The 27129-nt window shown below is 39.4% G+C and overlaps 3 protein-coding genes and 1 pseudogene across 3 annotated transcripts; 3 read left to right on the forward strand and 1 right to left on the reverse strand.

Annotated features, from left to right (window-relative positions):
• Positions 1-1555: 1555 nt before the first annotated feature.
• Positions 1556-4130, forward strand: LOC148729462 (uncharacterized). The gene is made up of 5 exons (XM_088724587.1): positions 1556-1846; positions 2311-2425; positions 2820-2856; positions 3075-3201; positions 3596-4130. The coding sequence occupies exons 1-5, from the start codon at positions 1556-1558 to the stop codon at positions 4115-4117; spliced, it is 1092 nt and encodes a 363-aa protein (XP_088580713.1). The 3' UTR covers positions 4118-4130.
• A 5979-nt stretch (positions 4131-10109) lies between these two features.
• On the forward strand, positions 10110-12416 carry LOC111347689 (uncharacterized). The gene is made up of 3 exons (XM_022954911.2): positions 10110-10372; positions 10552-10634; positions 10766-12416. The coding sequence occupies exons 1-3, from the start codon at positions 10204-10206 to the stop codon at positions 12017-12019; spliced, it is 1506 nt and encodes a 501-aa protein (XP_022810646.2). The 5' UTR covers positions 10110-10203; the 3' UTR covers positions 12020-12416.
• A 313-nt stretch (positions 12417-12729) lies between these two features.
• On the reverse strand, positions 12730-14227 carry LOC148729463 (uncharacterized; annotated as a pseudogene).
• A 5038-nt stretch (positions 14228-19265) lies between these two features.
• LOC148729464 (putative skeletal organic matrix protein 5) lies at positions 19266-21705 on the forward strand. Its single transcript, XM_088724795.1, has 3 exons — positions 19266-19366; positions 19966-20092; positions 20722-21705. Exons 2-3 carry the CDS (start codon positions 20030-20032, stop codon positions 21244-21246), a joined length of 588 nt encoding a protein of 195 aa, XP_088580921.1. The 5' UTR covers positions 19266-19366; positions 19966-20029; the 3' UTR covers positions 21247-21705.
• Positions 21706-27129: the final 5424 nt, after the last annotated feature.

Raw genomic sequence — 27129 nt, forward strand, 5'->3', positions numbered from 1 at the left:
AGAGCATTTCCTGTTCATTTCCGCTAAACCTGAGCTCAAGCTCGGACAGCACCTTATCGATGGACGCATAGTGAGTGTTTATACGATGGTGCGATTCCGGTGTCTGCGTTTTTCTTTGCGCGTGTTCTCCTACAAGGGTTTGAAGGCGGCAGGACGGCGTTTATCTGGGTGCCCTGGTTTCTCGTAATTCAAACTGAGAATTGGTCAGCCAATTCTTCATTTTCAGACCCATTGCTGATGCTAACTACCATACACTTTTGAAACTTTCTTCACTCAGACACTGGCGTAGGGTCTGAATGGTCAAGTCGGCATTTCTACGAGCGGAGATGACGTCGACCATCTTCCCCTGAAGATATCGGCACAGACTACTAGCGTTGCTTAGGATTACTTTCAGTACACACAGCCCAAAGACAAACTCCAAGTCGCAAGTGGCGTTCAATAAGGCTCTGCTCTCAGAGTAGGTTTTTTGATCTTTGTCTGAAGACAGTGTGAGCAGGGCTTTTACAATCCGTTCCATTTGCCCGTGTGCGGCCTTTGCGGCTTCCCACCGGCATGACCATCACGTGGTACTTAATGACTTCAGCGTCAGTTTTAGATCCTCACCTTGTACGTCTGTGTCACTAAACAAGGCGTGTCGTTTGGGACTCGCTTCTAAAAAGTTGTACAGAGCCTGTAAAGTTCCCAGAGCGTTTCGCAATGGTTCAATCTGTGTCATAGTATCCTTAAGGGAGAGGTTGAGCACATGTCCGTATCAGTGGACGTAGATACCGAGCGGAGAGCACTCTTCCATTCTTTACGCCATAAAGGACGTGGTAAAGCCAGTTAAATTCACAGGAGACAGTGGTTGCCGAGTACGGAACTCAGATCTTCTGATAATCTACAATATGATTCTAGAAAGTTACGCCGAAATTGACTCTAATTAATTCACGACTGGAAATTCCCCACTGTAACTAGTGCAGTGCAGCACAGATTGCACAGTGCCCAACGACAACAAAATTACAAATATGTTTATCAACATATGATCCCCTTCAAAAATAACCAGAAAGTGATCACTTGCTAGGCAACCACTGTCTCGCGTGAATTTAACTGCCTTTATAACGAAGGCTCGATTACCAGCCGCTGTTCGGGTAAATGAGCCCGCACTCATCTCCCCGAAGGGGAAGATTAAAGACCGCGCCCGGGAAACGGTGGAAATCGAGCCTATTTAAACGAAAAAAAAAGCCTATTTAAAAAAAACGCCGACTTCAGGTTGAAACAGAAAATATCTCTTCGAAAAAAATATACAGACACATGCAAGCTTCTTTAAAAACTAGCTTTGCCCAAATTTCTCGTGCTGCCCAAAAATTCTGAGTTGCCCAAAATTTGGGGGGCTCCAGCTCCTCCGCCTCCCCCCCCCCCCCCGTACGCCTATGCATGTAGCCCCTGACATTTCAGGTAAGAAAAATAGAAATGATGGCTACAGAAAAACTCGCTGATACGAAACATCAGCTGGACATTACTAAGAAAAATGTCTTCAATTTCTTATAAAATGCTACATTTTTGTTTCTTCGCAGAAATGCCGGTTTCGGAACACAAGTTCACCTTTTCATCCCAGACTTTCAGACAAAGTCTTTTATCTATAGATGAATATTTCTATCTGACTGTGCCTAAGGTTGGAACATTCGCGGCGTTCGACGAGTACGGATGCATCTATTCATGCCTGAGGAACACGTTATGTTGGTCTGTAAACTGGTCAGCGTCAAAAGGAACCGATGGTAAACTTTGGTGTGAGTTACTGTCCACCCATAAGTATGAATTTCCTGAAAATTTCAGAGAAAATAGGACTTCACATCACGTTTCTATTCAGGTGGGGCATGTCGGGTTACTTACACTGACTTGACTTCTTACTTACTTACACTGACTTCTTACAGTATGAGCTACCGTAAATGGTTTCAAAGCTGACGTTTCGAGCGTTTACTCTTCGTCATTCGCTCTGACGAAAGGCAAACGTTCGAAACTTCAGCTTTGAAACCATTTACGGAGGCCAATTTACATTATCAACTTAGTTGATAATGTATCGTGCATCATACGTATTAGTTGATATTATCAAATTACCTTGTTGCCCTCACCGAGGCACCACCACGGTTTCTTTTAGAGACTTACCCCCTTTATTCATTTTCACAGCATACACCTCAGTTAATATGAAGAAAAGTCATCCCATGACGCATTTGAATTTCTGTCGTTAAGTTAGATAGGTATCTATTAGGTATGCATTTGTCCAACTCGAGTGTAGTAAAAGTGGACTTCTTTCTTTTTTCCTTCTTTTGTTAGTCTCCTTGTTCCCCCTCTCCGTGCCATAACGGTGGTAGCTGTGTGATAAGCTATACAGAAAACACTTTTGAATGTGTCTGTGAAGAAGGCTTCAAGGGCGAATATTGCGAGACAGGTACTTTTAACAGTTCTAATTGCGCTTTAGTTTGCAATGTTTCACCTCAGACGCTCATCTGGTCTTACTGCACAGCTCCAATCCAGACTCGATAACTCGGGATTCGCTCGGGATTGATACGTTCGCGCGCATTTAGGATACCTTAATTAACGGTGGAATCGCTTAGTTTTATTCTAACTGAGAGCCCATTTTGTCGCAAAAGAAACATTTTAAAAAAGACAATTAAATTAGATTAAATTTCTTCTAAGAATCAGTGGGAATATTAAGAAAAACATAATTTTCCAAATCAATTCTTACTCCTAGAGAAACCTTGCAATTCCCACGAAGACAGTTTGTTACTTCTCCTCCATTCTTAATAATGGGATGTATTTCTTACATCAGTTTTTATTTTTAGCTGTAAAGTCATGCAAGGAGGTTTATGATGCAAAGAAGTAAGTGGCAATAACTGCTTACTCATTTAAAGTTATTTACTGCAATCATTTTATCATCTGTGACCGGACGATGGAGATGAACTGTTGGTCTCCTGGTTAAAATCACGATGGACTTCCGCGACAAATAACTCAAGGCGTTTTATAAAAAACAATGATGAAGACTCTTTTAACCAAGAGAGCCTATGACTTCTATAACTTTTCCAAATGTATTTTAACAGATCAAACACGAGTAAACTGGTCTCCCTCCTTCTTGGCTCAGAGCCAACCTCCGTTCTCTGTCAAATGGGCGATTTTGGATGCGGGGATGGAGGATGGACGCCGGTCATGAAGATTGATGGTAACAAGGTACCACGTGAAATCGATTTTCCATCAGTTACCTGTCATTCTCGTTTACTATAGGGTTTTAATCGACAGCATGAGCCATTGCGCACTGTTTGTCTTCCTTACAAGCTGCAAATGCTAATGAAACGCCTTAACTTCACCAGAACCGAGGATGAGTATTTATAACGAGTAATGATCTGTGTTAAAGCACAACTCAATAACTATTTCTCGATCACTAGCTTCATTTCATTTCAGAATTTTGCAATCCAAATGCGGTAAGGTGATAAAATTTAAGGTAGAGCAACCAGCCCTTTTCAAAAAGAAAATCATGATGGTCACAAAATTAATTGTCTTCACCGGGATCAAGTGATGATTAATCTTTAAACCGGTGATGTATTATCAAACATTTCCTTTCTAGCCAACCTTTCATTATGATGCTGGTTTCTGGAGTAATAAAACGGAATACAACTCTGCTGGAGGACAGACTGGCTTTGATTCCCAGGAGACCAAGTTACCGACATACTGGAACACATCCTTCTCTAAGATCTGCCTCGATATGAAGATTGGCGGACAGATCAGGTTCATTGTCCTCAACATGGAGGCCAGCTCTCTATACTCGCTGATCACTGACCAGAAATACCGAAGTACCTCATTGGGTAGTGACACGTGGAAGAAGCTTATTGGACCAGAGGCCTCCCTGCAGCATAACTGTAACAGGGAAGGTTTCAATGTTGTTTCTGGCGACTTTATTTACTCTAGAGCAAGAATTGGTTTTATTGCAAACAATCAGAATGATTGCGACACCTGCGACTCCAGAATTGGATTTGGTACAGGAGGGCGATATGATGATTCCAACATGTGTGGAAACGAGGCTTCTCATTCCGGAACAGATAATGGAGATAAACACATTAAAGCTATGGGATATATTTTAGTTCATTGAGAACAAAACAAAACCAAAATTATCAAGGAAAGAAAGCTCGTTCATTAAAAGACTTTGGTTGAAGTCATAATGACTCGAACGTTTGAGTGCAAAGCAGATTCAAGAGAGTTTTGCAACTCTGTATTAGAATGAGATTCTTTTTCTCTTCATTTGCATTAATCTTCCTTCAATTTTGCCAAGGCTTGTGTCGGTAGAATTGTAAAACCAAGATTACTCTAGCAAATATCTTTTTGTCAAGTGCAATTTTCGGGGAAACTCAAGTCTGAAAATCTAAAACAATAGGTATCGATTAACTCCACCTGTGGCCAAAATTATTTACTCTGTCTTACTTTGATGGCAATTTTGATTGACAGTAAAGTGAAAAGTTTTGCGAGTGAAGTCATTTTCCTCGTAAAAGAAAATTCTTGATACCCGATAGTTTGCGCGTTCCCATCCATAATTTCTTCATTTCAGATAGCATTGGAGCAGTTATGAACTGTTAAATATTAATAAGCCTGAAGAGCGTGCGAAATTCCTCTAGCTGATCTCCCTTACAACAATATCTTTGACCCGCTTATGGTGTAAAGGCATCATAATCCTTCTGATATCATCGACGAAGGGCTAACGCTCGAAACGTCAGCTTTTGTAATCGTTACGGTGGCCAATTTACCATTTCAACTTTGTTGATATATCCAAATCATTTCAAGTTCAGTCGAATCTGTATTAAGCGGCACTGTACTGAAGCGCTAGTATTTGGCGGTCGGTTTTCCAAGTCACGAATTTTTCTCCTCATAATAACTGTTATTTTCACATCCACTAAACAGTCACCTCTATTGGTCACCTTTGATTGAGTCCCTTGGGACTGCTTTTTTTTTCTTTCACCTGTATTGAACGGTCACTTAAAGCGGAACCACTCAAACAAAACTAAGAAAAAATTGTATCCATATTTCTCTCTCCAAAGCATTGTTAGTAGTATTTTGAGGGAGTTCTTGTACATTTAAAGGTAAATTATGACATAAAACGGCCTTTCTTTATATCACCCCTACCTATTCTGTAGAACCTGTATTAAGCACTTATTACAGGGTCGACTGTGATCTAATAGCATAAGTGAATCTTTACATTCACACTAAGTGTGCGGTTTAAATAAATATAGATATTTAAACAAACAAGAAGTTCTGTAGCCCATGCGTTTCAGTTTTTGAGCGAAAACTGCTTTCACACCAAAAACCAGTAAGTCTCCTTCGTTTCCTACGGCTGCTTCCGATTAAACTTCTTTTCCTTTGGAGCTCTCTTCCGACAATTTTGCCTTTTGAGACTGCTCTAATCGGAGACTGTTTTCTGCTAAAGAGGCTACTGCATGGGGAGCCTCAACAAAGCAAGAACTCTCGAGGAGGACAAAAAAGTGCTTTGAAAGTTTCTCTGAAAAACTATGGTTTCTTTCTTGACACTTGGAAGCAAGCTGCACAAGACCGCTCCATCTGACGCGCTCTGGTGTGGCGATGTGTGAAGTGAGGTGTTTGGAGGAGAAGAAGCAGAAACGCTAGTGACGCCAAGCAGAGAAGGTTCCGGCTCTTAGCCTGGCCCAGCTCCGGCAATCCGGCGTGTGCATCGTGACAGACTTTCTCGTGCAAGCATTGGACATGTTCGTACTCACAAAATGCATTCAGTAATACATGAGGTCGTAGTTGTCTTCGCCAGTGAATAAAAAACATCCTAATGAGGTATTGTTTTAAATTAACATCTCAGCTCCTATTTAAACAATAGAGTGTTTCTATCGAGGAACTATCGGCTGATAGTTGCCCCGCGGAAATTTGATGTTCTTAAAACAAATATTTGCCCGAGAAGCGAAGCTTCGAGGGCAAATATGCTAGTTTTAAGAACATAAAATTCCCAAGGGGCAACTATCAGACCGATAGTTCCGAGAAATAAACACTCTATTGTTTTTATTGTTCACCACTAAATTTTCTTCTGCGCCTACAGCTTGTCACAAATGTCAATAATTTGCAACCGTACATTGGCTGAATAATACGTTATACCTGTCAAAATTGAAAAGTCACTCTTTTTCCCATCTAACTTCGCGGCCGTCAAACAATTCAAAACTTTTCCCGGATGAGTACTATCAATCCAGATATTTTCCTCGGACGGGCACTATCCATCCGGGTATTTTCCGCGGGCGGGCACTATGGGCTGATAGTGTCCCTCCACGGAGGAACACTATCGCGTCACGTGATCGATTTAAACCAATAAGAACCGGAGACAATTTAGTGGTGAACTATAATAGTCTATAGAGTGAGTCTCCGGTGTGTTCTGTGTCATGACTTTTGCCACAGAGATTCAATTTACGAAGCTGATGGTAAAGAGTAAGATAACGAGTCGTTCTGTACATCACCTGACAAATACTGTAAGTTTCAATCAAAACTAAGTTTCTGCTACGTTTTCCAATTAATCAAGATGGTTTTGACAAGGTCTACGGATTTAGAGTCAAAATCTACGTAAGCTTAAAGTTGTGTATGAAGGTTAAGTTCGATATACTACTATACAGTAATGTGTGAATAAGACCAAGTGTTCTATACCACTGCTTTATTGGAAATAAAGTGAACTTAATTACATACATTGATATCTATCTATGGATAATGACGTGACTGCGGTCAACCAATAAAATAAAGATTATCTAATAGCTGAGGTATTTATCCAAATAGGAACAAACACTACACTTGACTTTAACCTTTAGGAGCTTCAGGCTTGATTACTCTTGAAAATGGCGGCGGCTTCGAGAAATGAGATTTTTGGAGGTTACGATGAAAAGTTTGTGGATACAGTCCATATAGATTTCCAGTGTCCTATATGTAACTTGGCACTAAGGAATCCTGTCCAAACGGAATGCGGCCATCGATTTTGCAGAACTTGCCTCGACCGGTGTCTTGAAAGGTGTGGATTGTATTACTACATTTTCCGTGCAGCCTTATTTGAAGGCACTTTTTATATTTATCGACATTTCTTCAAGATTTGTCGCTCCTTTCATCAAGATATGAGTCTCGAATTTGTTTTCAGCTTGGGGTTTATAACCACTGACTTGACTACTTTGCGAACGACGGCAAATTAAATCAACTTAGCTGTTGAATCCATCAGTGTCGACAGATTCAATATCCTCTGCCTCGGTAAAGGCCCCGTGATGTACAAAGCTTTTTTTCGGTCTGAGAGAGTGTAACTGATAACCATAACTTGACGACAGGAATTAAAAAATGGCTCTGGGAATATCGATTTCCGCATTCTTAACTCGATACTCGCTCAAAAGTGACTGCCATAACAGAAAATAAAATTTTGTGGCAACTAATTGTTATCGAATGTGTTTAATCAGCTCCAACAGCTGCACAATCACTGTTCACGACAGTGACATATGATTTTACTTCAAACTGAAAAGGCTAATCCATGAAGTAACATGAGAGCTGGAAGATAAATTACGTAAGTTGACTCGTCGTATTATTGCACATTACACTGCCGCACAAATCGGGACAAAGTCAGGCGTTTTCTTGTCTTGCAAGATCACTCTTTTATCTCACTTTATTTTAAAAAACTGTGCCTCGATGTGATGCGTCAAATTCTTTATGCTGGAAATTCACATTACGAAAGCAAATATATAAAACTTCTAGTCTTGAGAAAACTCCTTTGAGTTTTCCAATCGCTCTTCTATCGGACCGTGACATCAGTTTTAAGTACCCTACCTTTTCTATTATTACGCAGAGTGCTTAACTGATATTAGTAGGAATATAATAGCTTCTTTTTAATTTCACAGATAACCACTTTTATCATAGTTAGTAGACTAACTATGTTGTGATACTGCTGTAGGGTATCTGAGATTTCGCTCTTTGGTCTGCTATATAAGTGAAAAAAGTAGCAGGAAAATGGGAATGCTAGCGCAAACCATAACTTGTTGAAATAGATTGTGAAGCTTTTAGAGTAACTTGACTAATAAAATCACTTGGATTGTTCAAGAAAATCGATAGAATTGTCAAACTATACAAATTATATTCTATTTTCATAATTTCGTTAGTCCACAAGCGGGAGTCGTCAAGATATTGGACCTGCACGATGACGTTTTACTTAAGTGAATAAAAATTTTATCCATAAGTTGACCATACGGCTAGAATTTTTTGCGTTGAAAGTTTGGTCAGAAACCTTTTCAGGTAAGTGGCAAAAACGAATTGCGGGTTACGGTAACGTTTCTCAATATGTATATTCTGTTTTTGCACGTTTGTTTCTAGTTGACTTTCAAGATAAACTTAATGAACCTAGCTCACGCCTTCTTTCCTTGGAACTACTTTTATAATAGTACTAATAGAGAAATTTAAAATAGTATCTTAACATAACACTGAACATTGTATATTGCAGATGGGTATAAAATTCAAAATGGCATATACTGGTGTAATCCAGACACATGTATGATGGACAGACCTGCATAGGGCATTGTTGTCAGGTTAAATGAGATATTTTTGCCCTCATTTTAAGGTCAGTTCTCTCCCTTGATTTTTTCTCAGAGTTTATTTTCTGATAAAGCCACATAAAGAGCGATTCTTTCCCTAGCCATCAGATGTCCCAATAAAGGATGCTTATGGACAGATGAACTGAGGAACAAACGTAAGATTTTGGACCAAATTCCCCTCACTGGCAAAAACAGCAGTACACAAACCGCAACTGAAGCAACATTATTTTTAGTTATTAATAAAGTATCATGGCTTGTCTCACGATTTAGTCACTTATGATGTGGATCGCCACATTTCGACTTCTTACTGCTAGTCTTCATCAGGCGATAAGATAAAACAGGATGCTCCGCTGTGACTGGCTAGTATTCCACAGTTGTGATTGGCGCGCTTCGATCCTCGGTGATATATAGTGAGTTGTTCTCTCGGCAGTCCGCTGTCATACCGCTCTCCTGTTGTTGTGTTTCCTGATCGTGGCCATTCACGCTTAATGAATTTCTATTCCACTGTCTCTGTTGTTGTTGTTGTTGTTGTTGTTGTTGTTGTTAGGGTGAGGTCTTATGAGAACAGCCTCTTTGACTCAGCAAGTGTACCAGTCAGGATTTCCATATTGTATCGTACACCAACAAAAATTGTGGCGTGACTATCCAAAGAAACACCTCCAAGAGCATGTCACCGTCAAGTGTCAGTGGAAGATCATCAACTGTCTACATTGCCATGAACCACAGCCAGACTGTCGAATGAAGGTAAAACTAAGCTTGGAAATTTGCATCCACTTCACGGCCTTGACTTATTCATTATCTTTCACAATTATGAAAAAGTCGAAAAATTTACGCACAAATCATTATTATGGTAACTTGGTTATATCGACTCAGTTGAAATCATAAATTAGCCACCGTAACGATTAAAAAAGCTAATATTCGTCACAGCGAATGGAGGAATTGTGGGTTGTATGTGGGTTTAGTATAATTTCAGAGCTGAGCAAAGAATTTCAAGCAATCTGTTTGGTCGAGCGGTTCCTTATATGACGCTATGTAAACCGCTCCCCGCGGTTTATATAAAATGTTAAAATAAAATGTTAATAAATGTTACTAAAATGTTATGATTTTAGAAATTTCTCTGTTGTTCAGCTCTGATATTATACTAAAACAATTATTCGCCTCAGGTTCGGTGAATATTGTCGAATAGTCCCCTCGACTTCGTCTCGGGGATTATTCGACGATATTCACCTCGATCGCATTCGGCCAATAATTGTTAATTATATGTAGAAGCGGAGGTACGCCATTGGTGGGAACATGGCAACGAGAAAGACACGAATAAATTAGTGGAATAAAAAGCGTTTGTTGATACCTGTGGGATTAAGAGTGCCGATTTGAAAGATTAACTTTTTTTCAAGAGTTTTTCGGCTTTCCATGTTGCCTAAATGTAAGGAAAGACCGCAGATTGCCATATGCTATTTAGAATGATTAGGTAAATTCAAGTGTCTAGCGGCTGGTTTTGATGCGTCCTTGTCATTCCTTTCTACGTCGCGAAGGTATACTCCAATATCACGCACCGCCATCTTGGATCGAGGGCCGCACCAAAACGAGGCTGGACGGGCATCCTGGACGACATGCTTGTTTAGCCAATATGGCTGAAGGTGGATTTTCTGCTGCGTGGTCGAAATCTCTCCGCAATGTTCCGTTTTTTGACGCCTCTTTTATCGAGACATGGCTTGAGACCGATGGAGAAATCCCGAAGAAGGTGGTAACTCGTGGTTATAGTAGCTTCTGCGAAGGGTATATCTTCGATGTCGAAGGTAAAAGTTTCCTTTCAGTCTCAAATTTAACTGCAACACTGGTGTGATTTCACGCTACGCATGCTTCTTTAGGCATCTTAGATGGTGCTTTTTTTCGTTTATTGCACGATTCGCCATTCGAAATCTCTTGTGCAAAATCTATAGTGTATTAAACTTCCATATTCGCACTTTGCTTTCAGTAAAAACTCAGGATACAGAAGTAATTGTTAGAGCTCGAAGCTACAAATCACAGAGAAAAAATGAAGAGCCATGGAGGTTACAGGTAAGCTTATTTATAATACTTAAGTTTTGTCTCAGCTCGAACTTGGCTTGATGTAATTTTCATACGAGTTAATTCTTAAAACATACACACACACATTCACAGCAGATATTTATCCATTTAATTTTTTTTAGGTTGAGATATCAAGGACTCCCGAAGTTAAAATAACCAGTACCTCCTGTAACTGTGAAGCAGGTGCAGGGCTCTGTAACCATGCAATAGGGCTGGTTTACCTCCTTGAGCATTATAGAAAACTGGGCTTAAAAAGTGTACCTCCTGCCATGTCAAAAACAAGTCTACCACAAACATGGCACGTTCCTCAAAGGACAGCAGGAATCAATCCCCGCGAGGTGCAAGAGGTGCTGGTGCAGCAAGTGAAACCACCGAGCAATGATGCAACACAAAAAAAGAAAATACGCAGGTTAGATGGAGTACGGTCCACTCTGTATAATCCGATTCCAGAACATTTTGGTTCACCCAAAATCATTGATTCTATGAGAGACATATTCAAACAATATGAAGACATGCAAGTAAACAGTATTGTTCCAGAAACTGAAAGTTTGGACTATGTGAATAGTAAACTAGGGAGAGTAGCTCATGGCTCAGTTATATCATACCAACAACGTCAGAACACAACCAATGATCCAAAAATTCACATTAATGTTGAGGGGCCACAGGAGCCACTGCCTTTTGGTGTACCATTGCTTAAAAACAATTATACATTTGTGCCTACTTTGGCAGAACTTAACTTTGCTGAAGGGCTTAGTGTCTCACAAGCACAATCCTGTTTATATGAGGAAGAAACAAGGGAGCAGTCTGACACTCAGAAGTGGCATGATCTGAGGGCACAGAGGCTATCTTCGAGTGAATTTGAAGATGTTTGTGCCCGAAGGGCTGACTTTGAATCACTGGCAGTAAGGCAACTAAAGAAGACTGTGCAAACTGTAGCCATGAGGCATGGTATAAATACAGAAGAAGAGGCAGCGTCTGCATATGCTGACAGTGGAGATTGCAATGTTTTCCCTGCCGGGATTGTTATCAACCCATCATGTCCACATCTGGCTGCCTCTCCAGATCGAAGGGTCTATGATCCCTCTGAAAACAATCCCTGGGGGCTGCTGGAAATCAAGTGCCCTATTACGGATTCAATCTCGCAGCTGAAATATCTGAAATGTGTAAATGGGGTTTATAAACTTCGAAAAACACATAGCTATTACTACCAGATCATGGGACAGATGATGTTGACAGGTTGTGAATGGGTAGATTTTTATGTTTATTGTAAATCTGACTTTCATTTAGAAAGAGTGAGGTTTGATGCAGAATTTTGTTCAGAGATGAAGATGAAATTAGACAAATTTTATTTTGAATACCTCCTCCCTGAACTGTAAAAACAAAGTGGGGGCATAGCCTGCTTTGTGAAGCATAGTTAAAAAATCTGTATGACTAAGCCTAATGTTTTGATAAGTGCTTGAAATAGGATGTATGCTGCAGCAGCAGAGACAAATAATTTATGAATGGATTTAAGATTTTTGGACTAAGTACATGTAACCAACTCATGTGAGTTGTATAGAGAATGTGATTTCGAGCCTCCCTTACAAGGGGGCACCACCTCTATCCTAAAATCTTCTTGTGGGGGGGGGTAAGGAAATGTAATGGAACTACACAATACTAACAGGCAAGTTATAGTTTCAATATAGTGGCCCTCTAAAGTTTGTGAGAAGGCAGCAAATTGTCCATATTTGGTTTACTGAACCAGCCAACGAAAGTGGCAAAACTTTTTCAAAAATTTGGTATTCTTTGATTCGTCTGATTGCTCGCTCGACGTGAATACGGAGGCGGGCAATTTGTTGTGTTTCTGTTACTTCTTTTGAGGTGAACTGCAAAGACTTTGTCTTAGACAGGAAAGGAGGGATAGTCAATGTAGCTTTTAGGGGTTGTAATAAATCTTGAATCAGAAAACCCTTATCTGCCATGACCTCGTTTCCTTCTTCGATAAGTGACAAAATTCCACTACGCCTTGTTATCTCTTTGTCTGATATACTTCCCTGATATAAAGAACTTACAAATGTTACTGCACCATGAGGAGCTATTCCCACGAGGCATTTAAGGGTGGTATGCGACTTGTATGCAGAGTAAAATTCTGAGTTCAGAACCTTAGAGCTAGGCCTTTGGACTTTGATCTCAGTGCAGTCTAGGATAACCCTTGTTTTAGGGTATGTGGTTTTGAAGCACTGAGGCATACTATTTTTTATCTGAGCAGTTGTGGACCAAATTGGCACTTGGCCAAGCATTGTATACAGAAAATTTGCCCAAATTAAAATGATTCTGCTGACAGTACTTGTGCTAATATTGAATCTTACTCCTAAGTCTGTCTCCAGCAATCCCAACCTTAGTCTGATCATAAATAAAAACAGTTGGTCATAGAGTGACAATGCAAAATTGCCACTGCTGCGCCTCCGCTTGTAGTTTTCTTTGCCTCGTTCACGCTGAATCTGGGACCATTTTATCATGGTTTTAGCATAAGGTTCAACCCAGCTATAAAAGCTATCAAATCGTTCCTTTGATACAAAGCCTGTGTAAAATGTCAGCAATTCAGAATCTTTGGAAATGTTTTCAGCTCCAAACCTGGTCCCTTTTAGATCTTCCACCTGTTGCTCTAAATCACTGATTTGTGCTTTAAGGATTTCAATTTGTTCCACTGCACTCAATTCGGCGGGTTCTATGTTTTCGTTTTCCGGTTCGTCTGTAGCCATTTCTTCCATTTGCTCATCACTAGCACTGGCTCCCTGGCCTCCTGATCCAGTCTCCCCTTCCTCCTTTTTGACATCCTGCTGGAATGAATCGACAAAAGATTGTCGTCGCTCCTCTTGTTCTTGCTGTTCTGCCATAGTTTTTAACTCTTGTAGTTTATTTTGTGGGCGGTCTTGGCTGGACTTTGTCCACTGAAACTGCGAAGGCACAACTCCTGGTTTCAGACGTATAAGCCCTGTTATAGTTTTAAACATATCGCTTGGCTTGAAGTGAGCAGAACAGAGTAGAGCCTTTCTTGATCTAGGAAACGAGTTTAACACTCTGAATTAAATCGCTGATAACAAGGGAGAATCTCATGGAATATTAATAATCATATTCGAGTCAATGAAAACAAACAAACCGGTGCCATGTGCGTTTGACAGTTTCAGCCAAAATCGACCAAAATCTAATGTAATGAGTCTATAGTTCCTCTGGATATGAATCGAGTACGCAATTCACGTGTAAGAAGCAAGTAAGACGGGAACTAACTGAGTCTTAAATCGAAAAACTTCCCGAACATATATATCAAAAGTGCACACGTGCGTTTGACAGCTCGCTGTAGTCACGACTCGACACTCACCTGAAAAAGCGTCCCTTCATCTCGCTTTATCGCGGCAATCCACTTCGATCTCTGTGAAGAATTTTTAGGAAAGTTGAAAAACGACAAATTCTGACCACTTTCGTTTCGTTTGTCGTTCGTACAGTAATTTACACAGCAATGATCGTGAGCCATATTTGCGAGTTATTTCCACTCAAACTCCATGTAACGCAACCCTCCAAATGACCGCATGCCCGTCCACCCTCGTTTTGGTGCGGTACTCGATCCAAGATGGCGGTGCGTGATATCGGTGTATTCTCGGAATCGGTCACCTATTCGTCTTCCTGTTTCGCCGATGTATAACTTTTTGCAATAAGTGCAAGTTATGCAATAGATTACGTTGGCGGAGGTGCACGTGAAGTGATCGGTGATCTTAACGGATCGCTTGGGTCCCGATATTTTCTCAGCGTTGTGAATGAAGGGACAATTTTTGTATCGTGTGCGAGCGCATTTAAAAGTGCCGGGTTGGTCATTAGTTTAGAATGAACTTCTGACCAAAAAATTGCCTATGTTTTTGTCGCGTTTGAATGAAATAAATGGAGGTTGCGAAAAGAAAGTGCCAGTCTCTGGATCGGTTTAAAGTAATTCAAAGTTTTTAAGAATAATGGTTTAACTGTGTGGTTTCGAGGGTGAAACGTGACGGTGAATGGAATGCGGTCGGAATTTTCCTTCTCTGACGTTTGTAGTGCTGAATGTCGATCAATAAGTTGGGCGCGGTGGTGACCCGCTTGAACGACAGAAACAGGGTAACCACGTTTTTCGAAAAACTGGCACATTGACTCTGATTTGTGGGAAAAATCAGAGTCATCACTACATAAACGACGAAGTCTTAGAAACTGAGAAAAAGGAATGAAATTCTTAACATGAGATGGATGCGAAGATGAATTCAACAAGTAACTATGCGAGTCTGTGGGTTTGTAATACACACTAGTGGATAAACTGTTGCCTTCGATTGAAACTTTTATATCTAAAAAGGATGAAGAACTGTCGGAAATTTCCCAGGTATATTTTAGAGCCGGGTGAAAAGAATTGACTGCGGTTATGAATTGAGTTTCACCGCTGTTGCGGCTCTTCAGGCATAGCAAACTGTGTTTATTGACTTATTACGCCACAGATCTAATTGTAATTACAATGATAATGGCTATTGTAATTCGAAGCACGCGCGAGCAATTAGAATAATTTCAAATCATTAAAGAACGGGTTTATATTTCGAAATAAAAAATCTCTCTTTGTTCTTTCTCATGACCTCGGAAGGGACGAGAATCTTGTAAAACGGAAAGATTGTGAACTGAGAGGTCAATCCCGCAGTAAAAAGAATTCTGATTCAAGGCGAAAACGATTAACCTATTTTCCAAAAGGCGCGACCATATTTCTGTGTGAGAAATGAAATGCTGAATCAAAAATAAAGTTTGTGTAGAAATCTGCTGAAACATTGCACATTGCTGTGACATTTTTAGGCGATATAAATATTTTATGATGTTGGGGAGTCACTGGCCCCATTTCTGTGGACAATAAATAAATAAATAAAAGACACTGACGAAAACGTTCGATTACCTGTCATTTGCCAACACCCTTGCAAATAAAACTCTAACAAAAGAGGATTGTGTGGTTAGTTTTTGCTCTGCTGTTTTTGTTTGGTTCATTTTTTCAAAATTGTGAATTAAAAAGGTTGGCATTACTGTATTTGCATCCGAAAAACTGAAATTTTTCATCCCTGGAGATGCACGATGGTCCATCTGGGTGGTCTACCTTGCGAAGGATCTTTAACCCTCCTATACACTTACCTTGGGCTACAATTCGATACAATTAGTGTTTTTCTTTACTCAGCTGTAACCTTCATTCCCCTAAATTGTAACGAAACAAATGCTGTTAAAACGGTTAAGAGAAGGCCAGTGTTTCAAAAACAATTATCTAACATAAAACAATTAAAAAATTGAAAACTAAAATAAAAGTGTCTGACGTCTCTGTCGTTTTCTAAATTAAGTTAGGAAGAAAAGATAGAAAGGTTTACACACAAGCAATGAACTTTACGTGAATTTATCGATAAATACCAAAAGAGAACAGTGGGATAAACATCTAACTATAGATTGAAATCATCATTAAATCTACAGTTGGACTAGTTAGAAGTTTATTCTACTATTTATTTATTCGTTCATGAATTGAGTGATTGATTGATCGATGGATTTTCTTTCATCTTAATTTTTTTCTCTTCATTTTTTTTATGCATTTTACGCGATATGAAGCACGTACCGTATGATGCACGCGCATGCACAATCGCCTTCATGAACAATTTCTTTCAAGATTAACGAACTTGAAGGTAGTATGATGAATATACGCATTCCATCTTGGTGCTGAACGACTTTTTCGTTTGAGGCTCAAAGTTCCTTATTCACAGAAGGCGTTAATGAAAAACACAAGGTTATAACCATCAGCAGTCAGAAGTGATTAAAACGATTTTTCATCTCCGGTTATCTTAAGATGTCTTAATTAAAGACTTGCTAAAGTGAATTTTTGTAACGGACATCATTAATAAAAAGTGACAGTTTCCCTCAAGATTGACAATGTGTCTCATTTGTCTCTAGTCTAAATGACATGGAGGCGCCAGTTTGAACGGTAACTGCCAGACACATAAATCAAATTTTAAAGGACCATTAAAGTTGCCAATTCTATTATTATGTTACTCCCATCTTGAGAAAAAAAAAATAAAAGGAAAAAAAAGCCGTTTTATCTTTCAGCAAGAGATTTTGCTTTCAATTAGTCTACCAACAAAAGTATAAAGTTTCAACGCAAAGGGATTTTTTTCCCAGTTCAAGATAACGTTTTCTTTCCAGAACTCTAAACCCCAAGAGCCTAACAAATCTCATTTGATACGAAGGAAAAAGCCAAACTCCTATTTCCTGCTTTTGTCGATATATTTTGGAAATGAAAAATTTGCGAAAAACGTTTTTAAAATGTGACTGGTTCGATTTCTTGGCTCGGGACTACATTAAAGGACGGAAAAAGCCTTTTTAGATTCAAATAAGTCGAACGACAAGCACGAGAGTACTTCGTTCACAAGTTTAATCTAAACACGGCAAAAAATAAATGAATTTTGAGGCTAAATTACCGGCCTAACTCAGAGCATATTTGTAAATAGGAGAAATATCAGAATTCCACATGCAGTACGCCTGGTGAATTACAGTGTGAAGCGTTTTCCTGCAAGGCAATAATTAGAACCGAACACCGTGCTCTATGAAATTCCGAAAAAAACCTTGATACTCTGCTGAAGTCCGCAGAGAAAAACTGGGCCTTTCAATTTGTGTAAAAGATAAACAAGAAATCGATAAACTGCATTGATATCCAAGAAGAGGGACAGAAAAACAAAGACACCCACGCAACCGATAACTGATCGAGTCAAACCACATCTAATACAGAGAGAACCATCATGTTTCATCGTTTTATACGCCGTTGTTTCGTCATTTTATTCGGAGTACCGTTGTCTTTTTTGGGACGTAATGATGGAACGTCTTCTCCAAGAGGTAAAATCGTAATAAAATTATCTCTTAAGTTTAAGACTGACACTGATAGTCGCCATCCCTAACCGCCTCCCGGTTAGCTCAATTGGTTAAGCGCTGGACTGTTGTGCGGGAGATCGAGGACTCGAGCCCCAGCCGGACTAACACTCAGCGTCTTAAAATAATTGAGAAGAATTTGCTACCTTTCTATAACATCGATCAAGAAATGGTTAGATATTTTAATCTTCTCGGGTAGGGACGAATAAATGGAGGTCTCGTCTCCTGCATCTATTAATTAGTTGATTTGGTTAGGCAGGGGACGTTAAAGAACCCACTTCACGAGATTACTGTGATGTGGTCTGGCCTGTTTACTGAGAATTGGGGGAAGGAGGCATCTGTATTTAAATAAAAGTTATTATTATTGTTGATATTATTATTATTATTATTATTATTATTATTATTATCATCATCAGTGTCACAAACATACACACAAAATATTATCTCCTGAATAAAGCCAATGGTAGCTTCAAAAGCGGGGAGAGCTTGGAAGTTATTTTGCCAAATCTCAAAAAAGACGTCTACCAGTGCTTTTTCCTGTTTCCTTGCAGGAACAACAGGTTTGGAACACAAGTCCAACGTTTCATCCCAGACTTTCAGACAAAGTCTTTTATCAATAGATGAATACTTTTACCTCACTGCCCCTAAGGTTGGAACGTTCGCGGCGTTCGATGACTACGAATGCATCATTTTATGCCTGAGGAATCCTTTATGCGGGTCTATAAACTTGGCGGTGGCAAAGAAACAAGATGGAAAGATTTGGTGTGAGTTGCTTTCCTCTCAGAAGTATAACATTCCCGAAGAATACAGGAAAAATAGGACCTCACACCACGTTTCCATCGAGGTGGGGATTGCTTTTTATCTTAACATAGACTTGACTTTTTTCTACACACACTATCATTATCCAGTGTAGTTTCTTACCATGAAGTCAAGTTCTCCAGTAATGAATAGTGATACTTTCTTTTGGCTGGAAAAGGTGGAGAAGTTTCTCATATCTCATATCTATTTAACCCATGAGTACAAAATGTTTCAAGATTTTTTCTCCTTCTTTCGGCAGTTGGCTTGTTTTTCCTCTCCATGCCTTAACGGTGGTAGCTGTGTGACAAGCTATATAGACTACTCGTTTAAATGTGTCTGTACAAACGACTTCATTAGAAAATATTGCGAGAAAGGTATGAATACTCCTTTAATCTGTTATGATTACATTGAAATTAAAAGTTTTTTTATTATCATATAAAACCACTGATCAGAAGAATTCCACAACTCTGATGGTATAGATCAGGATGCATGTCACAACTCCCACCCCCGCAGAATGATTCTTCATAAAACATAACGCTACCAGGCTCCCTCCAAATACCAATCATGTGCTTGAGGAGGAGTTCCCAAAAGAAAGCAGAACAGTTTCATTGAAAGACCTTGCCTACATCTCGGACTCTGAAATAGTCTTACTGTGAAGCTTTGAATTAAAATAATCAAATCTAATTGTCTACTAGAAAAATACCCTGAGCCACCAACTCGAGGTCCAGCCCGAACACAAACCCTATTTTGAGGTGGAATCCAGACTCGATTGTTCGAGATTCCCCCCGAATCGAAATTTTAGGAGACATCGAAGATATTTCTCGGAGGAACAAAATCTTCCAAATAAATTCTGGCTCCTCTCGATTAAGCGAAGACAATTCATTGCGAGGCTGTTACCATATAACCATAATTTATACTTCTTTTCCGTTTCTGACAATAAAATCTCATTTTTGTCTTTTAGCTGTAAAATCATGCAAGGAAGTGTATGATGCCCACAAGTAAGCGATCTGAACTGCTTGCTCTTTCAAACGGATTTTTCTAACAATTCTATAACTGGTAGTTAATCCAAAATTGTCAGCACAGCTATTAATCTTTAAATTTTTAAAACTGTCCAACTAAGGATTGATTTGTATAACTGAAACCATCCAAATTCCTTTAATCCTTGATTGGACAGTTTTAAAAATAAATAAATAAATAATAGCTTGATTGAGCAATGCACAATTACAACTGACACGCTATAAAATTAATAAGTAAAAGGACTACATTCTTGTCCAATTTTGGAAATAATTGTATTCATAAAATTCCTCTTACAGCCCAATTGGACTCGGTATACGGCTTCATCCAATCTTGGCTGCCCTTGGAATTTTTTTTTCGCCCAATTACTTCCAAATTGGACAGCATATAGTCCTACTACACATACCAACTACACAAATTAGTTATCTCATCACCTGTCACGCTGGAGACGCAAATGTGACCAGGTGCTTAAAATCACATTGGATCCACAAATAGTATTTCACTGAGAACTTTTCAATGTTCTAAATTCATTGAATGAAGAGAACAAATGACTTCCTTACCTTCTCCGACTCCATTTTACCAGATTAAACGGGACTAAACTGGTTTCCCTTCATCTGAGCTCAGGACCAACTACAGTTCTCTGTCACATGGGAGATTTTGGATGCGGAGATGGAGGATGGACACCAGTTATGAAGATTGATGGTAACAAGGTACCATGCTAAATTGACTTTTCTATTTGTTGTGTGTCATGATAGTCCACTTTATCACACTGGCACTGACTGACTTATTAATAAGGAGGGCGACTTACGCGCGTTGTTCATATCTCCGACCAGCCACTTTTTTTTTTGTGGGAGAGGGGGTGGTGGGTCACATGGTTATTACGAGAAACGGAAGGGGGATCAGTCCTCGCAAACGAAGTATAAGGGGGGTACTATAGAAAACTGACTGCCAATTAGGGGGGTCTGGATAATACTAGAAAACCCAAGGGGGATCAGGTCGATTATATTGTGACGCAACCAAAATCCTCCAGCACCTCCCAGATGATAAGTAATGACCGTTTCCTAACTTAATTGGCTCCAATTAACCAAACGGAACAGTAATTCTGCATGAATAATGCCGTACGTGACGTCACCAAGTCATGAATATTTCATGATCACCAGCTTCCTTTCATTGCCTAATCTTGCTCTCTGAAAGCAGTTTAAACTGAATTCCAGAGAAGAACAAACAGCTATTTTGGGAAAATAAATTTTATGATCGTCATAAATGGTCTAAAAAACGGCAGGACAATGCGGTGGATAATTCAAAACCCACTAGGAATTGTTTGACATTATTCTCCTAGATGACCTTTCACTATAATTCCAGTTACTGGAGCAGTAAAACTGAATACAACATTGCTGGAGGAGAGACTGGATTCGACTTACAAGAGACCAAGTTACCAACCTACTGGACCACACCCATCTCTAAGATCTGCCTCGGTATGAAGATTGGCGGACAGATCAGGTTTATTATCCTCAACAAGGAGGCAATCTCTCTTTACTCACTGATCGCTGACGGGAAACACCGAAGCACCTCATTGGGTCGTGACACGTGGAAGAGGCTTATTGGCTCAGAGGCCTCCCTACAGAAAAACTGTAACAGGGAAGGGTTTAATGTTATGTGTGGTAAGTCTCGTTTCTCCAAAGCAAGAATCGGCATCATTACTAACAACCAGGATGCCTGCAACTCTTGCGACTCCAGGATTGGGTTTGGTACAGGGGGGGATTTTGATGACTTCAACACGTGCGGAAACGAGGCTACTAATTCACATTCATCAGATAATGGAGATAAACACATAAAAGCCATGGGATACATTTTCGTTCTTTGAAACCAAGCGAAAAAAAAGAAAGTTCATTCAAATGTTCAGACTAGATTAAGAATGATTCATACTTTGGAATAGGCAAAGGTTTTTCCAAAAATCTTGTAAGATGAGTCTTTTCCTCCGAGTTTTTCAAATGATTGACTCTTAAATCATATTCGAGTTTTAGTATGGTCTCGTTCGGCCGGAAATTTTTCCCCACATTTTCTTTGGCAAGGAAGACATTTTAGAAAAATATTTCCGCCGATAAATTTTCAAAGGCAATTTTCAAAGGCAACAATGTCCAGGAAAAACCCAACAATGTGGAATTTAATCATAAAATGTTCACCCCTTCAATGTCAAATGTCTTCCTTAGTGAGTTTTACCTCAACAAGTGTCCTAGTCGCGGCTTACAGCACTGCTGGGTGTGTCCTCTGATGACCATGTGACCTGAGTCTTCTTTCTAAATAAACGGCATGTGATTATCAAGATGATGAAGCTTGTTTGCTTTGTTGTTTTGTTTTGTTTCGTTTTTTTTTGTCAGAATTTGGTTCGATCCCGTTCACTGCATGGTTATAATGTAGATACGAGAGGTTCTCTAATATCCTAAAGGCTGATTTTCCATAATTTTCTATGCCCCTGTTTTTTCCCTTCCCTTTTGTCTGAGAGAACCTTCGACACCATTGAGACTCCAGTATCCAAGCTCGCTGATTATCTGATGGATTAAAAGAAACTTATCTGTTAAGAACTTACAAAAAAGCACACAAAATAATGGGGCCTGGATACTAATAGGATATTCTCATTTCAACTATTGGCCCTTACGAACGAGAAAAAGAGTCACGCACGCGCGTGCACAGTCATTTTGATGAACAATCTCTTTTAAGATGAGCGAATTTGAATCTGAATGTATATAAACATTAAATCGTGGGGCTGAAAGTTCCTTATTCAGAGGAGATGCTAATTAATGAAATTACAAGTTAGCTGTCATCATGAAGACAGCAATTGCAAACGATTTTTCCATTTCTGTTCATCTTTTGATGTTCTTATTACACATCCTGAGTGGTATTTTGCAACTGACGTATTAAATGAAAAAGTGACAATTTTCCTAAAAGTTTCCAAATTGACTTAGGTGTTGCGGTTCTCAATTATCTTACGTGGCCAAATTGAACATCAGTCAAAAATAAGACGGCTTCTATCAGTGACATTTAGCAAGTGTACCAAACTGTTAGATCGAAATAACTGCTGCTGAAAATTATAGAGATTGTGTCACATACGACAGGTGGCACCAGAAAACTGTACTGTCACAAGCGGAACTCGGAACTCAAAACTCACTTTACAGTATCAGACTAACTCTTAGTACATGACCACGGATCCTTTCCTCGCAAAGAAGTCATCATGTCCACATTAATCTGTTCTCTCATCCTGATGTTTCTTGCAGCCAAAGGTTTTTCAGGTTAGATCGTCTATATTTCCCCGGCGATATCCAAAACTCTTTTCTTCAGTAAATTTCGTTATTGTGTACCTAGCTTCAGACACTTCAAGAAATATGTTATTCACCAACCGGACCGTTCGTATAGAGAAAAACTGTGCCCATGATTCTGTTCTGGATACCGCCTAAGGCCGTAGGCCAAGGGCGGTATTCAAAACAGAGGGTACAGTTTTTTTTCCAATACGGACCGACCTAGGCTAGCGATTAACAATTTTATGTTTTTTCTGAAACTTAACGAAATGCGTTCCAAAAGAACCCTAATGATTCAGGGCTGTAATTATGGCAAGATCCTCCATGAAGAGAACAATACTTGAGCGAGTAGACTGTAGAGAGAAACAGTGGTAAAACATTTTTACTGCGTAATGATAAAAGTGATTTAAAATGCTCCTAAGAAAACTTCGAAACATATTTTAATAAGTATCTGTCGTGATTCAACACCTAGTAACTAGAAAGCGCGTAAGGAAAAGAAGCTTGCGCACATTTTTGAAAAATAACAGCACTGTTTTGGCAAGTAAACTGGAATTAAATGATCTTCACGATGACTTTTTTTTCTTAACCGATCTTACGGAAAGAATAATTATCTTCCAACGACGATTAATCTAGAATTACCTCTGTTAAGTTTTAAAATTCAAATGTTTCTTTTGAAGTTGTGAGAGTCTTCTTGTTTGCTTGCTGCACTGGCGTCCGTGTAAAATCTTGTCTTTCTTCCACTGAAAAATTGAAGTCAAATCAGACGCTTTTTCTAGTTAGAAACAAGGAGGGTTGTAATGCGACTTTTAGTCATCAAATTAATTCGGTTTCTATTGTGAAATGTACGGTAAATATACCCAAATTCATGAGACTTGCAAAGAAATAGCAAAAGTTTATCTAGAGTAAAAAACTCAACATCTTTAATACTAAGAACAAATTGTTTGGAGCATTCTGATATACATGAATGAACGTTTACTTACATTGATTCGTGTAATTGCTGATTGCAAATACCTCTCGTTTTCACTTTCTGAGTTCCTTTTTGAGAAGGATAATTCAATCACAACTGGTTTTGTAGGCTGTCAATCTGTTTTTAAAAATATTTGGTACCACAAAATCATTTCAAAATCATTTTTTTGCGGAAAAAGCAAAGTGATTAAAAAAAGGTGAGAGAGTTTATTTATCGCCTCAATGTCGTCACCGAAATATTTGCCTACAAATGCTGCCAAGCCGGTAAAACGAAAGATATTCATGAAAACTTTGCAAAGAAGCTAAGGATATACTTGGCGACTCTACACGCAACGTACAGGGTACCGGGCCGGATGGGAGAGTACTGGCCGCTATCGGAACTGATCAGATCGCACGACTTGTAGAATACCGCCCGCGCGCGAACTGAGAAAAAAAGTAGTAGCAGATATTGTTTTAGTTTAGGCTGTATCCGTGGTGGGTAAATTTGTTGTTTAGGAAAAGAAATAAGGGCAATTTCTTTATTTGCTACTTGCTGAAACTTCCAAGACGATCTTCTCTACCTTTTATAGAGAGGCCGGAAAGAAAACGGAACGACAAGAAGGCCTGAACGAGTGATTTTGGCAGGTGGATAAAATGAGATCAGCTGAGACTTCTCAGTTGAGGTGCTCATAAAGTTAAAATTAACCAAGGAGATCAGTGCATATCAAGAAGCTGATTCAAACAGCTGACTTGCTCTTCTCTCTTTCGTCTTTGTGGTCTTTTTTCCACTTATCAGTTAAAGATTAGCAACTGAGAATATTGTGATTGCACTTGCCCAAGGTTCTCGTTCAATGAAGGTTAGCCACTAATTTGGTCAGTTTTCCCTTACAATTTTCCGGTGCCAGGATATATTCGGTACTCGATGGGAGAGAAAACTAAACGGTTTCAACAACATTTTCTGGCATTCTTCTCAGTTTAATTGCTAATTTGTGCAGGTGTCTAAAGTGGCGAAAGTTACATGAGTGCTTTTTGCGATGTGACAGGTTCTTAAAGGAGACTTACCCTGATCCAAAAGAAACAAACAAATGAATGGTTATCTGGTCCACATTTACCCCCGATTTTTCAAATCTTCGTCAATGATTCAAAAACATCGATAATTCACCAATCCTTCTCCCTTTAAGCGAATTCACAATCGCTTTCGCAAACGTTGAACATTTAGGTACCAAAAATAACCCTCCTGGCCACATGCACTCCTTGTAGCAATTATCAAAGTCCCAGCTAAGTGCTTTTAAGCAGTATTTAACAGGTGAAAAACCTGTCATTAAGTCACAAAAGACTCAAGCCCGTTTCTACATAATCGAAGTGTCTGAAATTGCTGTAAGTAAAATTGTAGCTCCATTTGTCTGAGCATAGCACATTGTTAAAAACCTTTCAAAGAGAAATTAATTTCCGGGTAAAAACAAACAAAGGCTTATTGATCGTTAACCAGTTTCGCTGAGTGAGCCGTAAATAATAAAAGTCCCACCAGATTGAGGCAAGTTGTATCGATACCGTATTGGTTTTTGTTCTGTCTTGTTACTTTTTCTTCAAATAAGGAGGGACAATGTTTCATCAGAAGTGATATACCGTTGTTTTTGCCTTCCTTGAACTTAGAAAATGATACCAAAGTAAAACAGAAGTGATTAAAAGCCATCTCGGATTTTTCCGATCTAAATTCCATTTATTCTGGAGGTCGTCAGAACCGTAAATCGATCGTAAGGTATTTTTTTCAATTTTTCATAGCCATGTTCAAAGAACGAAAACAAAGTTACAGCATAGTTGAGCTTTTTTCAGAGGATACTAACTCTTTATTGTGGTGCGCTGTTCAGAACCTTAGAATTTAGCATAAGTGATATTGGAAACTGAATGGAAATATTTTTGGTTTAAATGTACTCTGATCTTATGAGAAAGGCGCTTTTCTACTTTTAACCTTAGCTCAGGTTTTGAGTGCATCAATATCTACATTGCCAAAATTAATTTTTTTTTTTTTAAATTTTTCATTTCCGCGGGAAAAAAAATACTGGGCCTTTCAATTTGTGCAAAAGATAAACAAGACCTCCATAAACTGCATTCATATCCAAAAAGAGGGATGGAAGACTGAAAGCTGCCACAGCAGCAGGTTTCTCCCACCCACGCAACTGACAACTGAGTCGAACCAGAGAGCATCGTAATGTTTCATAGTTTCATAGGGGCATATGGTATTTCGTAGACTGGACTGGACTGGACTGGACTAGTAAAACGAGGACTAGTAAAAGGGGGACTAGTAAAACGCGGACTAGTAAAACGCGCACTAGTAAAACGTGGACTAGTAAAACGCGGACTAGTAAAACGCGGACTAGTAAAACGCGGACCTTGGAATCTCTTCTAAGTGTTTCAAAATTGCGGAGACTAGTCTCGTCGTGTTTGTGACCCTTGGAAGCGATGAGCGACTGGACAATGGCCGTCTCGTCAAAATACACACAAGACCTTTCCGTCCAAATCGTTGGTACAAATTATTTAAATCCTCATATCTTAGGCCACTGCCAGCAATTTTTTTCGGCAATGCTTTGCTTTATTGGACTATCCGCATGACCTGGGTTGTACAGCTTTCCTCGAAAAGACAGGAGTCTGTGATGACGGTTGTCAAGATATTTCAGGTCTTCGGCGGCGTCTTTGACAGAGATTACAGAACTTCTGTTCACTAGCATTTCATCAGACAAAGCCAACCTAGACGAAAGCAAGATTCTTCGAAGAGCGATCACGTCTTCTAGGGCGTCGTGGGCATCAAACGTGGTTTGAAATAAATGTTCGTAAACAGAACTCTGCCCAGGCTTTACAAATTTACCTTCTGCGTTTTGGAGGGAAGAGTGCTTGCTTTTCATGAGTGATTTCATCAGTATCAAAGTGTCTGCAAACCGGATGGAACTGATGGAACTGAGCTCCGCGATGAAATATTCGCCACCGTTTCGAAGAAGTATTGGAATATCAAATGTGGCGGCGTTGTGTCCAGCCAAGATTGTGCAAACGGGCTTTGTGGACCGTGTTGAAGCTGAATCTATGCTGGCCCACAAAAAAGTTACGAACTGCTTAAGTACTTGCGATAACTCACAGGCTTCTACTAGTCGATTATTATTGAAAAGTCGGCGGATTCCATTGACAGTTTTAACTGTAAGTTTGTTGACCTTTGACGCGTGAGAATCTATGTCTCTGGTTGGTAGAATATAGCATGAGAATTGTTTAACTGACCTATCCACGGCAGCGAGTTGACATACTTCTGCTGATTTTCCCGTTTCCTGTCATCAAATTTTTCCTTTTGAACTGTGGGTCTCGAAGTGTATTTCGGAACTGCATTTTCGTACTGTTCTTGTTGTTGTTTCGTGATAGCAGCGGTTATATCATAAAGATCAGTGATTGAAAGTTCAGAATTGTTCAACTCCAATGTTTTCGCACAAGAGTTTAGGTTCAGGCCAATGCCACTTTCATACATGGTA

The sequence above is a fragment of the Stylophora pistillata genome, chromosome 6 (genome assembly GCF_964205215.1).
Source record: "Stylophora pistillata chromosome 6, jaStyPist1.2, whole genome shotgun sequence".
Lineage (NCBI taxonomy): Eukaryota > Metazoa > Cnidaria > Anthozoa > Scleractinia > Pocilloporidae > Stylophora > Stylophora pistillata.